The 15182-nt window shown below is 41.3% G+C and overlaps 1 protein-coding gene across 1 annotated transcript in view; it reads left to right on the top strand.

Annotated features, from left to right (window-relative positions):
• The window catches only part of Sv2c (synaptic vesicle glycoprotein 2C), a 241573-nt gene that overhangs the window by 207217 nt on the left and 19174 nt on the right, over window positions 1-15182 (top strand). Inside the window, exons 7-12 of the mRNA XM_008855998.1 lie at window positions 766-876; window positions 1471-1559; window positions 5920-6084; window positions 11060-11193; window positions 13581-13784; window positions 14144-14303. Of these exons, the coding sequence (XP_008854220.1) occupies window positions 766-876; window positions 1471-1559; window positions 5920-6084; window positions 11060-11193; window positions 13581-13784; window positions 14144-14303 (863 nt within the window). The remainder of the gene's footprint in view (window positions 1-765; window positions 877-1470; window positions 1560-5919; window positions 6085-11059; window positions 11194-13580; window positions 13785-14143; window positions 14304-15182) is intronic.

Genomic DNA, 15182 nt, shown 5'->3' with positions numbered 1-15182 from the left:
GGTATGTGCACACTGCTACATTCTCTTAGATTAATCAAAAAACGGGGGAAGGTGAGCTTCCTCGGTCCTTCTGTGTTTTGAAAGCATTGCTTGCCTGTCTTGTGGCTCTTTTCCTTAGTTCAGGGAGGCAACCTTAAGTCAAAGGTGGCTTGTCACACTGAACCTCCATCCTGTCTCTCCCTTATGTAACTGAAAAATCAGAGTTGATGCTTGCAGTAGAAGTCATTCATGTCTTCCAGCCTGGGTGTCTACTGGTCAGCCAGTGTGTGTTAGCCTATGAGTGAAAGAAGAAAGAGCCATAGTGTTACTCTATGAATCAAAGTTGGATGGTAAAACATAAAGAACCACAGTTAAGTGCCAAATTCTTCAAGTTTTAGGTGCACACACCTAAAAACGTGTGTGTAGTCACTTAGTCCAAGCAAAATAATTCTGAATGCAGAAGCTCATCTCTGGATGCTGTGTCTGCTGTCATGTGACTTTGTAGTGATGATACAGAGGGGCAGACTTGCCTCCTGTCATTCACTCCATTACCACCTGCTGTCTTCCCATTTATCAATGGCATTCCATCACCCATTCATTCTTCAGTTCCTTTGGGTGCTGTTTGGCTCTGTAGATTTCTGTCAGTGCTCTCGTGTACATGAGGAGTACTTATCAAATACCACTTACTTCTTTTTGGAGTCATGTTTTGCCTTCTTAGTCATGTTTTTCCTAGACTTAACATCTTCAGAGAGGAGAACTCAGTGCTTAGTACTCTGCTTTCCACAGGTAAATAAAATCAAAACCCCTAAACAAATAGATGAGCTGATTGAAATTGAGAGTGACACGGGGACATGGTACAGAAGGTGTTTTGTTCGGATCCACACAGAACTATACGGAGTAAGTACTGAGTTTTATAATGACTTGCATGCCAACTTCTTTCATTTGGGGGTTGTACAACAGGGACCGACTATGCATGTCCCACGAGGAGAGCTTGTCCCCTCTGCCCCAGACACATGACTCTCAGACTAGGACCAGGCAACTGGACCCTTTCAGCTCAGCAGCTGGCCTGTGTGTTCTGTCCTGGGGAAGGAACCTAAGAGTTGGGGCAATGAAGTCCTGCCTTGATATCCATTGCTTCCAGGAAGCTGGAAAGTGAATATTACAGGCTTGGTGGCACAGGCCTGTAATTCTACCTACCCAGGAGGCTGGGACAGGAAGATTGAAAGTTCAAAGTTAGCCTGGGCAACTTAGTGAGACTCTGTCTAAAAATAAAAACTAAAAATCAGGCTAGGGACATGGCTCAATGGAAGCTCCTAAAGAAAGAGAAAAGAAAATTCCAGTATTTGCTTCTGTGTGGGTGTTAAGATTTTTATATTTTAAGTTGAAATGAATTCAGCTCAACAAAAACTTTTTTTATAATTTGGTGGAAGCTGTTGGGGAGTAGGGTTGACTATACAACTGTAAGAAAACTAATTCTCCACTCTTTCACAGATTTGGTTGACTTTCATGAGATGCTTCAACTACCCAGTCAGGGACAATACAATAAAGCTTACGATTGTTTGGTTCACTCTGTCTTTTGGGTAAGTAATATCTTGGCGAACAAAATCATTCACTGTCACATCATAACTCCCAGAGACACTGCTTTCTTAATTTTCTTTCTTTTTTCATACTGCTCAGCTCTGTTAACTTGCTAGGAAAGAATTTTTTTCAACTTACATTGCTGACAATTACTATTTTTATAACCTAAACATTCTACTTACCTTGCCAGAAAACTTGTCTGCCAAACTTAGCAGTGTTTGGGAAGTTTCAAAAGGTCTGCAGGACTCATCTCTAGGCTTCCTCTGTCCTCTCTTTTCCTCTGTTTCTTCCCAGCTTCACGGGCCTCTCTGCTCTTCCATTTCCACCTCAGGCCTTGGCATCACCCTGTGCTGGGAACACTTGCCCCAGGCAGCTGCCCTCAATCCCTTACCCCCTTCAATTTTTCCCCGTCAGCTTAGTCATCCCTGTTCCCTTATCAGCTTGTTTATTCCTGGCGGCACTTTCTATTTTCTACTGTAAAAAAGGCTTTTTAAAAGATTTGTTTTATTTATTTGTGTGTGTATATGTGTATGTGCGTGGATACCAGAAGAGAGTGCTGGATCCCTCAGAGGCAGAGTCACAGGTGTTTATAGAATGCCAGGTTTGTTACGTGCGTCCTGAGATCTGAACTCCAGTCCTTATGATTATGCAACAGCACTCTAACTGCTGAGCCATCTTTTTGAACCCCAAAAGGCTTTTTTATTCTGTATAAAGAGTAAATGTTTGATTTCCCACTCTGGAAGCTCCGTGAAGGGGTTTTAAACTACTTGCTGCCTGATAGATATTCCTGGCACATATGGAGTTCAGTAAATAGCTATTGTCACATAAGTAAAACTGCCATATGTTCTAAGAACAAAGGAAGTCAAGGAGAAAAGCCAGGATATTATTTACTAATGTTAATATCGTCACTTTAGCATGTATGTGTGAAATGCTGTCACCTAATCTGTTTAGAAAAAAGCTATGAGGTAGTAATACCCTGCACGGTCAGGTCAAGAGGATCCTGGTACCTGATGGAGCCCAATATCAGTGCTGTAATTTTAACACCATAATTAAAACAGGTAAGTGCTTGCTTATTCAGGGTGCTGCTTGAGGTATGATAATGGGAAGGAGAATGCCATGGCCAGGGATCCTACGCCCTCATTCTGCCATGCAACTTGCTTAGTCGTGTGATTCAGTTCCTCAGGGTTTTTTTGAAAGATTTTCTTTTTCATTATTGTGTACATGGGAGCTATGTGCACGTGAGTGCAGCTGCCTGTAGAAAGCAGAGACAATCCTCCTGGAGCTGGAGTTGCAAGCAGTGGTGAGCTATCTGGAGCTGGTTCTGGTAATGGAACTCAGAACTCAAGTCCTCTGGAAGAGCAGTGAGCAACTCTCCAGCCCCTAGTTCCTCATTTCTATGTCAAGAGGGTTGGTTTAGAGCTGGAGGCACAGCTCAGTGGTATGGCACTTGCCAAGTATGTGTAAGGTCATGGGTTCCATCCCCAGTTAGAGAGAGAGAGAGAGAGAGAGAGAGAGAGAGAGAGAATGTTAATAATCTCTCCTAACTTCTAAAAACTATTAATTTAGGTATCTACCATGCTCTAAGCACTAAGATAGGTACAAAGAAGACAAAGATCAGAAAAAAGAAAGTTGTACTCTCAAGGTATAAAGAATTCATGGTCAACCATCGCCCGGTGTTTATTTGAATAACATATTCATTGTTGACTAGATTTTAAGTTTTATCACTTATTTACTGAAATCTCAACACTGCCTGCTATTTAATGGATATTCATCAAATGTTTGCTGAATACATGAAAAATTAACTAAAACTCCTTCATATCATTGAGGGTGGACTTCCCAGGAAAATACGTTTTTCTCACTGTCATTTTCAAGGTTTTTCCTGTGGCTCTGACTAGAGAGCAGCCCACAGGTGTTGTATCCCTGAGTCATCTCTTGTTCGGTCACCACCCTCACACACCCCCTGCATTGATTCATAGTCTATGAGACCAGGTTGGGAATCTGAGCTTCTGAGGCACAGATGTTTCAGGAGTCCTAAAGCCAAAGATGATAACAATGACTCATCTTGTCTTTGGAGTGCCTCACTGTGGTAGGCACTTTACATCCCATTTAATCTGAGCAACAGCCCGTGGAAGGTGAACACTAACATCATTCCTATATAGAAAGTGTGGGAAAGTAAGGCTCAGGCGACTGGCCCAAGTTCATGCTGCTGGCAAGTGGCCAGACCAGGACCTGAATCCAGTCTGCTTACAAACCACTACTCCCTGTGGCAGCTGAGTGGCCCTGTCATAAACTGGAGCTGTGGTCCCAAACTGGAGTATGCATCAGAACAGTCACCTGACACACTCAACCCAGAGTCCTTGATCTGTCAGGTCCTGGATCAGGCCAAGCTCATGGACATGGATCCAGGGACCCCATTTTGGAAACTACTATATTAGAGTAACATTGTCCAATAGAAATATAATTTGATCCACAGATGCCATCAAAATTTCTGGTAGCCACATGCACAAAAGAAAAAGAGCTGGTATGATTAATTTGGGGGGGGGGTCTTTTTGAGACAGGGTTTCCCTGTAGCCCCAGCTGGCCTGGAACTCACTATGTAGACCAGGCTGGCCTTGAACTCACAGAGACACACCTGCCTCTGCCTAGTAAGTGCTGGGATTAAAGGTGTGCACCACCACACCTGGTGGTAGATTAATTTTAATACTATGGTATATTCAATTCCTTATGCCTAAAATAGTATCATTTCAATACATGATCGATATAAAATTATTAATAATGAATTGTACATTCTTCTCTCGTAACTCTTGAAAATCCTGTGCTTCTAGTGCATCTCAACTTGGACTAGCCACATTTCAAGAGCTTAGTGGCTGCATCTGGTTAGTGGTTATTTGACTGACCAGCCCAGCAGCATGACACAGCTCTTAGAGTCACACATTAGAGCCATGAGGCAGGAAGTAGAAATAACCTGGATTTTCAGGCAGCTCAATTGGTAGGGTGCTTGCCTAGCATGTGCAAAGCCCTAAGTTCAATTCCTTAGCACCCATAAGCTAGGATTTGTGGGACAAGCCTGTAATCCCAGCACTTGGGAGGTGGAAGCAGGAAGATCAGAAATTCAGGGTCATTCTTAGCTACATAGTACATTCAAGGTCTGCTGGGCTACATGAGACCCTGCCTCAGAAAGGAGGGTGGGGAGGAGGGGGGTGGGGGGAAGAACGTGGAAGAGGGAAGAGGAGGAAGAAGGAAGGAAGGAAGGAAGGAAGGAAGGAAGGAAGGAAGGAAGGAAGGAAGGAAGGAAGGAAATAGAAGAAGCATGAATATCCCTTCCACCACCTTGAACCACCTTGGGAAATGGAACTCTACCTTAGGCTAGCAGTATCTTAGTAGTGTAGGAAACAAGAAAGATTTTCCATTCATAAAAGAGGCTGTTCCTTCAGGTTCTCCTTTCCTAGATCCCAGGACTCTGTACCATGAAACTAAGAGATGTGGTTTCTCAGTGGAGCTTGGGATTATATGAATGACATTGGGGCCAGCATGCCATGTGTCTTGTCTATTTATGCTATGATAACAAAATCACACAGCCTGAGTTTGTTATTGGTAATAGAAATTTATTTCTCGAGATTAGGAAATTCAAAATTAAGACACCAAGTGATGGGGTGGGAGGGATTGGTGTTCAATGAGGGCCTGGACTGTGCTTCCAAGCTGGCACTTGGCTGCTGCATCCCCTAGTGGAACAAACTCTGTGTCCCCAGAGGAGATGGAAGGGGCAAAAGGAAGGGAGGCGCTCCTATGTACATCTTTCTTACTGCACAACCTATTCATAAGGGGGTCTGCTCTCATCATGTAATCAATTCCTGTATTATCACATTGTGTTTAAGATTCAGTTTTGAGGGGGCGCACTCAGACCACAGCACTATGTGTGAATATAGTACAGGATTCTACACATCTCTTCCAAAGAAGGGGTTCAAGAATTACATGTCCCAGCCAAGCATGGTGATACATGCCTTTAATTCCAGTACTCAGGAGGCAGAGGCAGGTAGATCTCTGTGACAGCCTGGTTTACATAGCAAGTTCCAGGCGAGCTGGGACTACAGGAAGACCCTGTCTCAAAAAGCCAAAAAGAAAAGAAAAAAAAAGAGAAGAAAAGAAATTACATGCCTGGAGGTTTCCAGCCATCTCTCTAGCTTGAGTTTTGCAGGGGGCAGACGGAGGGTAATGTGCCAGTTACTGTGCGTTACTTCACTCAAATGTTGAATGATCATACTGGAAGTGCTTCTCCCAGGACCACTGCTTCTCTGAAAATGTCAGGAAGTGCTTGTGGCCTTGAGTGGACCCTTACAAACCCTTGTTTCTTTGTCTTTGCAGGTACTATGGATTATCAGTTTGGTTCCCTGATGTCATTAAACACCTGCAGTCCGATGAATATGCGCTGCTAACTAGAAATGTGCAAAAGGATAAATATGCAAACTTCAGCATTAACTTCACAATGGAAAATCAGATTCATACTGGAATGGAATACGACAACGGCAGGTCTAGACACTTTGATATGGCTTAAGTTGCTTCATACTCATGTACAAATAACAACTGAAGTGTGCAGGGCTTTTAGTTTTTGTGATTAGTCACTTGTGGGAAATACACTCTAAAGATACACATGTATCAGTTAGTTCACTTTATACTACTACTGAAATTAGTAGAGAATCAATTAAGTACCTTGTAAAATGTAAGAAGCTACTGCTGAAGCTGAGTTGCTGCGTATTTATTAAGTAGTAGAATTGACCAGTATGAAAAGAAATTTTTGAGAGGAGAGTCAAGCCTCTAAGGAAACAGGATGGGCAAGGGATGAAGTTGGAAATGTACTTGAGGAGTCTCCCATTTCTGAAAAGGCAACCACGTTTCATGTCTCCACTGTGCTGAATCAAGAACTCGAGTTCTGTTACATCAGGAAGCGTTTCAGGTAGAGAACGGAAATGCAAACACCAAAGGGTTAGCAAGGGATGAGCACCGGACCTGGACTGCTTCTTAATGTTGCAAGAGCAGGGGCTCAAGGGAGGTGGTTCTGGCTCACTTTTTAGATGGAAAAAAGGATTGATAAGGTACTGAGGTTCATTTAGATATTGTCGGAGCAAATCATTGCTGATATGAGCCCACAGTAGCTCATGTTATCCTCAGAAAATGGTCTTAATTTCAAAAATGATAAAAGTAAAAACTCAAAATAATCAAAGTTTCCCAAGGCAAAAACCTGTTCAGAAAGATGAAAAGGAATTTTGTGGAACACTTGTGTGTTGAATAATTTATAGCGGTCAGTTTGGGAACTATTAGCAAGTTAATAAGGGACCTAATCTTAACCCGAGCCACATGGTCTCGGTTTCACTAGCCCACCTGAAACACTAGCTCCACTCTGCACTTGTATTTCAAAGAACCTTGAGTGTCAAATTCTGTCGTTTCAGGATGGATATTTATTTTTAAAAGTATTGTCCTTCTACTAGACATTTCTAAGTGTATACCAGTAATCACAATACTCAGGTTGGTGAGGCAGGAGGTGGCAAGTTTGAGTGTGAACTGCATAGAGAACCTGTCCCAAAATGGCAAAACCAACAACAAAAAAGAAAAAAGTTAAATATTGTTTGTGTTTGAGACGGTCATAATTTTAGTAACATTTGTTAGTGTTTGGAGTTTTTAATTAGAAATATAAAGGTTAATAATTTTAATAATGTGTTATGAAAATCCTTGAACTGAAGGTGTCAGGATATCTGAGTGGTCTAAGGTGCCAGACTAAAATTCTTGAACTGGGTATAGTGGCACACACCTGTAATCCCAGCACTTGGGAGGCAGAGGCAGAAAGATTGTGAGGTTGAGGCCAGCCTGGGCTTCACAGCAAGAACCTATCTCAAAAGACCAAAAATGAGGCTGGGGCAATGGTTCAATGGGTAAAACATTTGGTTTGCAAGCCTGATACCTGAGTCCAGATCCCTAGAACTTGCATAAAAGCCAGGCATAATTGCACAGGAGTCTGTAATCCCAACACTCCTATAGGGAAATGGGAAGTGGAGACAGGAGAATCCTGGGAGCTAGAAGGCCAGCTAGCCTGGTGCGTGCAGTGAACAAGAGACCCTGTCTTGGGACTGGAGAGATGGCTCAGTGGTTAAGAGCACTGGCTGCTCTTGCAGAGGGCCTGGGTTCGAATCCAGCATCTACATAATAACTAACAACCATTTCTAACTCCAGTTCCAGGGGATCTGACACCCTCTTCTGTCTTTCTCAGACATTGCATGGCATGGGGCATGGGTGTACTTACATACATGCAGGCAATACATTCATACACATAAAAAATAGATAAATAAATAAATTTTTTTAAAAAGAGACCCTATCTCAAACAAGGAGGAAGACACAGACTAAGGTTGTCCTGTGATGTCCATATGCATGCTGTAGCCACGTATGCACCTGCACTTACACACGGGAACACACGTACACAGACATGCATATACACATGTTCACATATACACCCACAGAGAAACAGAGGAGGAGGAGAAGAAAGGGCAGTTTAAAGAACAAAAACAAAACCATATAAAATATATTTTACATTTGTTATACATTTATTTTAGATAACAGGAAAAATATTTTGTCTTTCAGAGAAATCTGAAATCCCTCTAAGTAGCTGACTCATTCTTAAATGATAGCTTCCCTGTGCAGTATTAAACAATAGAGACTTTTTATACCTTGACCTGAAGTACCCTCCAAGGTGGACTGCAGAGCTCAAGCAGGGTGTCCCTCATCCTCTATATGCAAATGTTCTGGGAAGGCCTGGAGGCTGTCTGGGCTGGATGGCATGATGTAGGAGGGTGATGACTTACTGTTTTCTTCTTTAATCTTTTAAATTTTATACCAAGTGTGCTCTGTGTGTATTACACACCCATTCAAACATTAAAATTGCTTCCCAAATTTAGACCCATTTTAAAAGATTTAATGTACAGAAAATATGTGACTTTCTGGCCTTCTTTAGTATATTTAGTTGATTTTACTCCTGGCTCTGAGAGTGCAGATTGAAAGAAGTTTTTTAATGTTTTATTTATAATTTATATTTTTAATGTGTATAAGTGTATTGCCTGCATATCTGTAAGTGCACCCATGTCTTGCACTGCCTGCAGAGGTTATAAGAGAGCATCAGATTCCCTGGAACTGGAGCTACAGACAGTTATCAGCCACCATGTGGGTGCTGGGAACTGAACCTGGATCCTCTGCAAGAACAGTCAGTGCTCTCAAACACTGAGCCATCTCTCCAGCCCAAAAGAAAAAAAATTTTTAAGTTGATTGGTCTGTGAGGCCACAGTACATTTTCAACTGATAAATGCAATCAGGCATTACAATGAGAATAACTTTGAGAGTACCCAGTAGTCAGTGAACTGCTTTCAAGTCCGCTCACATGCCTCAAAGGATTAAGTCTCTTTCTCTCTAAGAAGAGTTATGTTAATGTAACTCCTTCCCAGATAAACAAGAATTTTCCTCTCCTTAACTGACCAAAGTTACATTCAGTCCCTTAATGAAGAACTGACACACACTCAGGACACTTATGTGCAGCTGCAGGGAGTCCTTATCAAGGCGGGCCACAGGCTCTTTTAGGACATTAAGGGTTATTATGATCATTGTGTACCCAGAATTCCCTGTAACAGTGCCTAAAATTTCATCTGAACCGAATTCATCATTCTACATGTTTCCAAAGATCAACAGAACTCTTTTATGCTTTTATTTAACTCAGAGTGTCTTTCGGCTGCAAGGAGGTGCAGTGCATTTCCTGACTCTGTGAAAGTCATTCCTCACATAAAGAACCAGCATTCCCACACCCAGTCTTGTGAGGGTCTCAACTCAGAAAACAGACTTTTCCAAAAAGGAAAAAAAATAAAATCAGAGAAGCTAAGGCTGTAGCTCAATAGCAGAGTATTTGTCCAACATGTGCAACTCTCTGGGTTCAACTTCCATCACTGTAAATATATAAAAACAAGGACTGGAGAGATGGCTCAGTGCTTAAGAGCACTGGCTGCTCTTGCAGAAGATCCCAGTTTGGTTCCTAGCACCCACATGGTGGCTAACAACCCTCCATAACTCCAGTTCCAGGGGATCTGATGCCCTCTTCTGACCTCCATGGGCACTACGTGACAGGTGCACTTACATTATTGCAGGCAATTACAATCATACACGTAAAGTAAAAATAATAAAATATTTTTAAAAAGAAAAACTATGGGGCTGGAGAGATGGCTCAGCAGTTAAGTGCACTGACAGCTCTTGCAGAGGACCCTGATTCAATTCCCAGCATCCACATGGCAGCTATGAACCGTCCTTAATGCCAGTTCCAGGGGAATCTGAAGCCCTCTTCTGACCTCTGTGGCACTGGCATTGAATGACACAGGTGCAGTCACATACATGCAGGCAATACACTCATACACATAAAATAAAAATAATAAAATATTTTTAACAAAAGAAAAAATATATAAATAAAAACATACATGAAGTTTAGAAATCAACACATCTTCAAGTTAGTTACACTAGTCCCAAACTGAGAACTTGAATAAAGAAATCTGTGAAGAAACTAGAGGATTGGGTTGAAAGCTAAATAATTAAAGCCACAGTTAATCCTCTAAATCGCTATTGCAAAGGTCACAAGACCTTTTACCACCAGTGCAAAAAACTAACTAGGCTAGAGTGCCATTGCTTCTCCTAACAGAAAATTATATTGAAGACTAATATAGCAAAAGAACAGGACACCTGAGGCAAAGAGGGAAAAGCAAACCATTTAGAAAACCCAGAAGCCCCTTACAATGAAGAAACCCTTTATAAATTTGTGTGTGTGTGTGTGTGTGTGTGTGTGTGTGTGTGTGTGTTCACAGCATGATTTTATTTTCTCTTTTGGTACATGTTTTGCTAAGTAGGAAAGGTCATACTTTGGTTCTAGTGTTTACATGCACACAAACACTAATATATTTATACAGAAAAGAGACTATGAAGGGCAGAGTATCCATTGGTTTTACTACAAACAGCACTACAATGAACTGATTAACTCTTCTTCCCAAAACCAATGATGTGAGATCACAAACTGCTCCCATGGGAGTGCTCTAAGTTCAGTTTGTAAGTTACAATTCCCTGGAAGACTTCTTGCTGAGCATGTCTTTAATTCCAGCACCTGTGGGGGCAGAGGCAAATGGATCTCTGTGAGATTGAGACTAGCCTGGTCTACATAGTGAGTTTTAAGACAGGTATGGCTACAGGGAGACAATGTCTCAACAAAAAAACCAAAACCCTAGAAGACTTATTATTTCAAGTTTAGACTTTCATTTACATACAAAGAAGGCAGTTTTATCTCTGGTAATCACATGCCTGTGAAACCCTTTCTAATTTGAGGATGGCTACAGCACAGTGCCACATCTCTAAATCTGTTTGACTTAGCCTTGAGCTCTAGTAGACACAAGTCATTGACATAAATGTGTTTATACCTGCATGTGTATGTGTTGCACAGATTCCTTGGGGTCAAGTTCAAATCCGTAACTTTCAAAGATTCAGTATTTAAGTCTTGCACCTTTGATGATGTGACTTCAGTCAACACCTACTTCAAGAACTGCACATTTATTGATACCCTTTTTGAAAACACAGGTAAGTGTGCCATTACACTGCCCCCAGCAGGGGTCCCCTCAAAGGGTCTCTGTCTTGGCAGAAACATGGCAACCATGTAACAATGTGGCCAAAGGCTTGTGTGGCAAGTGGAGACTAAAGTATGAATGAACAATTTCCGTGAACGAGCTTGACTCAAAAGCAAGCTGGTATTACTTTGCTTTCTTAGGTTTAATGCAAATGAGACTTACCCAAGTTCAAAGTTGACAAAATAAATAGCCTTTGGTCAATACTTTGTAAATCAAAGAATTAACCTTGTAGGTACATTCGTTTTGATAATCTTGACTTCACAGTCTGATGTTTTTTGAAGCATGTCTTTACTCAGCAGGAGTAAACGGTATATAGCTATGCTCAAACAGAATGGTTTTGTTGTTTGTTTTTTCAGGTATTATTTTATTCCTGTCTAGTTCTTTGAATTTTATTTAGTTGCCATCTGAAGTGGTGGACTTACTGCAAGGCAGAAAGGTGAAACTTAATGGTCTACCACTTAAATGTGCTTCTTCTATTTTAATATTCCCTGTTGTGCGTTTTTTCTTAAACAAGTCCTTTATATGGTATAAGCTTCAGGTGGGCCCTACAAAGCTGACAGTTCCAGTTACTATTGTTAACATACAGACTGTTAACAATAGTTATTTCCAAAATGGCTGTTTCCTGACTGACACAGAAGTGACATTTTACCCCATACAGATGTGCCTTTTGATCATCCATATTATTATTATATAAGATGACGATAGATAGATAGATAAATAAATAGATAGATAGATAGATAGATATGCATCATGTAATTCAACATACTAGATTATATAACAGATTTTTAATGTAGGTCTTTATTTTAGAATAAATCATCATCAAAGATAGTAGTATCCTCCCAACTTTCTTTTTTTCCCCATTCAATAATTTAGTTTTTTAAATAATTTCTTGAGAATTTCATACATGCATGTAAGGTGTTTTGATCAAATCTATGCCCACTCCCTCTCCTCCAACTCCTCCCATATCTCCCCATCACTTTTTTCTGATAACTTCAGTACTCTTTCTTCTTCTTTTATTTATTTATTTTTTAATGGGACTTTTGGCTACTCTAACATTCCCCCCTCTGTAACCCTAAAATCTTTTAGGGATTAGATAAGAGCTCCCAAATACTTTTGTCATTTTTGGCCTTTGGCACAGAGTATGTTGCTAAGAGGCCCTAGGACACTGTGAGTTTTAGCCAAGAAACTGGCTACTTTTCTTTGGGGTCTTTTTACGCTAACTGCCTAGACTCAGAATGTTTTAGCCCCATCCAGACTCCAGGGAAGCAACCACCTAGGGAGCCCTTGCTATGTGCTGTTGCCCAGTCTCATCATCAGACATTAACCATCTCCTGCAGTTTTTGGGGTACCTGAGGCTTAGAAAACTAAGAAATTTGGCCACAGTTGAAAGAACTAGTAACACCTAAGATTGGAGCCTTGGTCTGTCTGATTGCAGTGCCCTTGCTTTCTCATTCCCACATTAATGGTCTTATAAAATGAGTCCACCTCCTGACTCTGGCAGGAAAATTAGCATCTGCCCTATTGGCAGCCCTGTCTTCTTGGTTCTCAATCCAGAGCCAGGAATACCCAGTTCCAAATGAGAATGGGGTCAGGTGTCATCATCTAACCCTTTTGACCACTAAAGACTTTTTTTAGGAAGGCAGAGAGTAGCTCTTGATCACCAAAGAGGAAGACTGTTTTGATTCTTACAGCCATTTAGCAAAACTCACCACCATGTGCAGTCCTTCTTAGAGAGGCAGAGTCCAAGAAGAAAATTCCTAATGGTAAATGCTGGCGACCTTCAAAGGAACTGAATCTTGTTCTTCAATGAATTCATCTATAGAGAACTTAAATTATAAATGTAGCCTCAAGGACTGGAAGAGAGGCTTGTTCCTTCCCTGTGCCTCAGAGCCCCATAAAATGACAATGATGAGGTCAATTTGTATACATTTTAGAACAAATTGTTTTTATAATTGTTATATGGAACCTATTAGTACTGAAGTGATAGCTTTTATATAATGATAGTTACAGCAAAGTAATATTGTAGCAGAATAAATAACAATATAATTAGCAACATCCAACCATAGGGAATCAAAAGATAACTTGACTCTAACTTCATTCATTCCCTTATCCAACAAAGGTGTCCCTCCATTCTGCTACTGTGTCAGGTGAGGTTCCAGACTAGCCTCCTTTGACCAGGAGACACAAAAAGTGAAGCCAGCTTGGGCTGTGAGATCCTCAAGAAATCTGCAGTACTGTTGATTCTTTTCTGAAGTCTCAGTGGGCTTTCTGTTACTGCCCACATCTGCCACTTAAGCCTGACACAAGCTTGATGAATTGTCTTTGTTGTTCTTTCTACAGATTTTGAGCCATATAAATTCATTGACAGTGAATTTCGGAACTGCTCATTTCTTCACAACAAGACAGGATGCCAGATTACTTTTGATGATGACTATAGCGCCTACTGGATTTATTTTGTCAACTTCCTTGGGACGTTGGCGGTATTACCTGGAAACATTGTGTCTGCTCTCTTGATGGACAGAATTGGGCGATTAACAATGTTAGGTATGTATTCATGCTCTTGAAAGGCAAAAAAGCTGCTCCTGGGATTCAGAGGAAGCCTGTGTTCTACTGTGTTCCCTAACCCCATGAGATAGTGAACTGAAAAACTAATTGTATGTAACTAATATGTATTTTCCACTTAAGTAGCTGAGTAATGGATGATGTGTCTTTGTACTTGCTGCACTCTGAAGGCACATAGATGGCCTTTCAAACAGGTGAATGCACTTGAGCTTGAGTTTTATGGAGCCCAGTCTGCAGCTTCCCTGTGGAACTGTTTTCTTGAGAAAGCTCAAAGACCCAAAAGGTGTTTGCTGTACCGAAATGACAGGAGTCTCTCACTCTTTTATCTGCACTGTTGGCAGGTGGCTCCATGGTGCTGTCGGGGATCAGCTGCTTCTTCCTGTGGTTTGGCACCAGTGAGTCCATGATGATAGGCATGCTGTGTCTGTACAATGGACTGACCATCTCAGCATGGAACTCTCTTGATGTAGTCACAGTGGAACTGTACCCCACAGACCGGAGGTAGGTTTAAATGGATAGAGGTGCTCTGAGTTCTATGGGAATAGTGAAAAATCATTCCAGAAATAAACTAACTGCCACCTCTTAAGACAATGAAAATCCCGAAGCATCTAGCTTATGAAGTAATAGGTTCTGCTCATGTCTTTTTTAATTTAAAAATTTTTTCTGTGTGTACTATGAGTGTATTGCCTCCATGTATGTAAGTGCACCCATGTCATGCAGTACCCACGGAGGTCAGAAGAGGGCATCAGATCTCCTGGAACTAGATTTACAGAGGGTTGTTAGCCCCCATGTGGGTGCTGAGAACCTAACCTGGGTCCTCTGCAAGAGCAGCTGGTGCTCTTAACCACTGAGCCATCTCTCCAGCCCTGCTCATATCTTTTAAATAGATTCCTAGCAGGAATTAATAGGGCAATGAAGAAATTTAATTGTGTCCGTGAATTAATATGTTGGCTAACAAAGCAAGGGAGTTGTAATGTTACAGTGAGGATTAGAGTTTAATAACCTATCTTGGCCTCCATTTTGTGTGTGAATCAGCCCTATGAGGGTCATTAGCTTGCATTTGCAGGCACCTGCATGAGTTCTGCATCAGCAGCCACAAAGTGGTTTCTAGAATGTATCTCTTGACCTTTCTAGCCTGTAGGAAGAGAGCTCAACACATTTATAGGTAAAGTAGAAACAGCATAGCAGCTGGTGTTAAGTGCTGTAGAGAAAAAATAAAGCCACCAGAGGCATCGAAAATGCTGGGGAGTTATAATAGCATGGTCTAAGGAGATGTAAATCTTGAAAAGGTGATGTTTGAGTAGGTACTTTGGAAGAGAGCTTTCACAGCACAGGTGACAAGTACAAAGGCCCTGAGGTGAAAGGGGAAGAGACCAGTTA

This window comes from Nannospalax galili, unplaced genomic scaffold (assembly GCF_000622305.1).
Source record: "Nannospalax galili isolate Female #2095 unplaced genomic scaffold, S.galili_v1.0 scaffold907, whole genome shotgun sequence".
NCBI lineage: Eukaryota > Metazoa > Chordata > Mammalia > Rodentia > Spalacidae > Nannospalax > Nannospalax galili.
The sequence above is the reverse complement of the archived record's forward strand: the minus strand, read 5'-3'. Positions and strand labels throughout refer to the sequence as shown.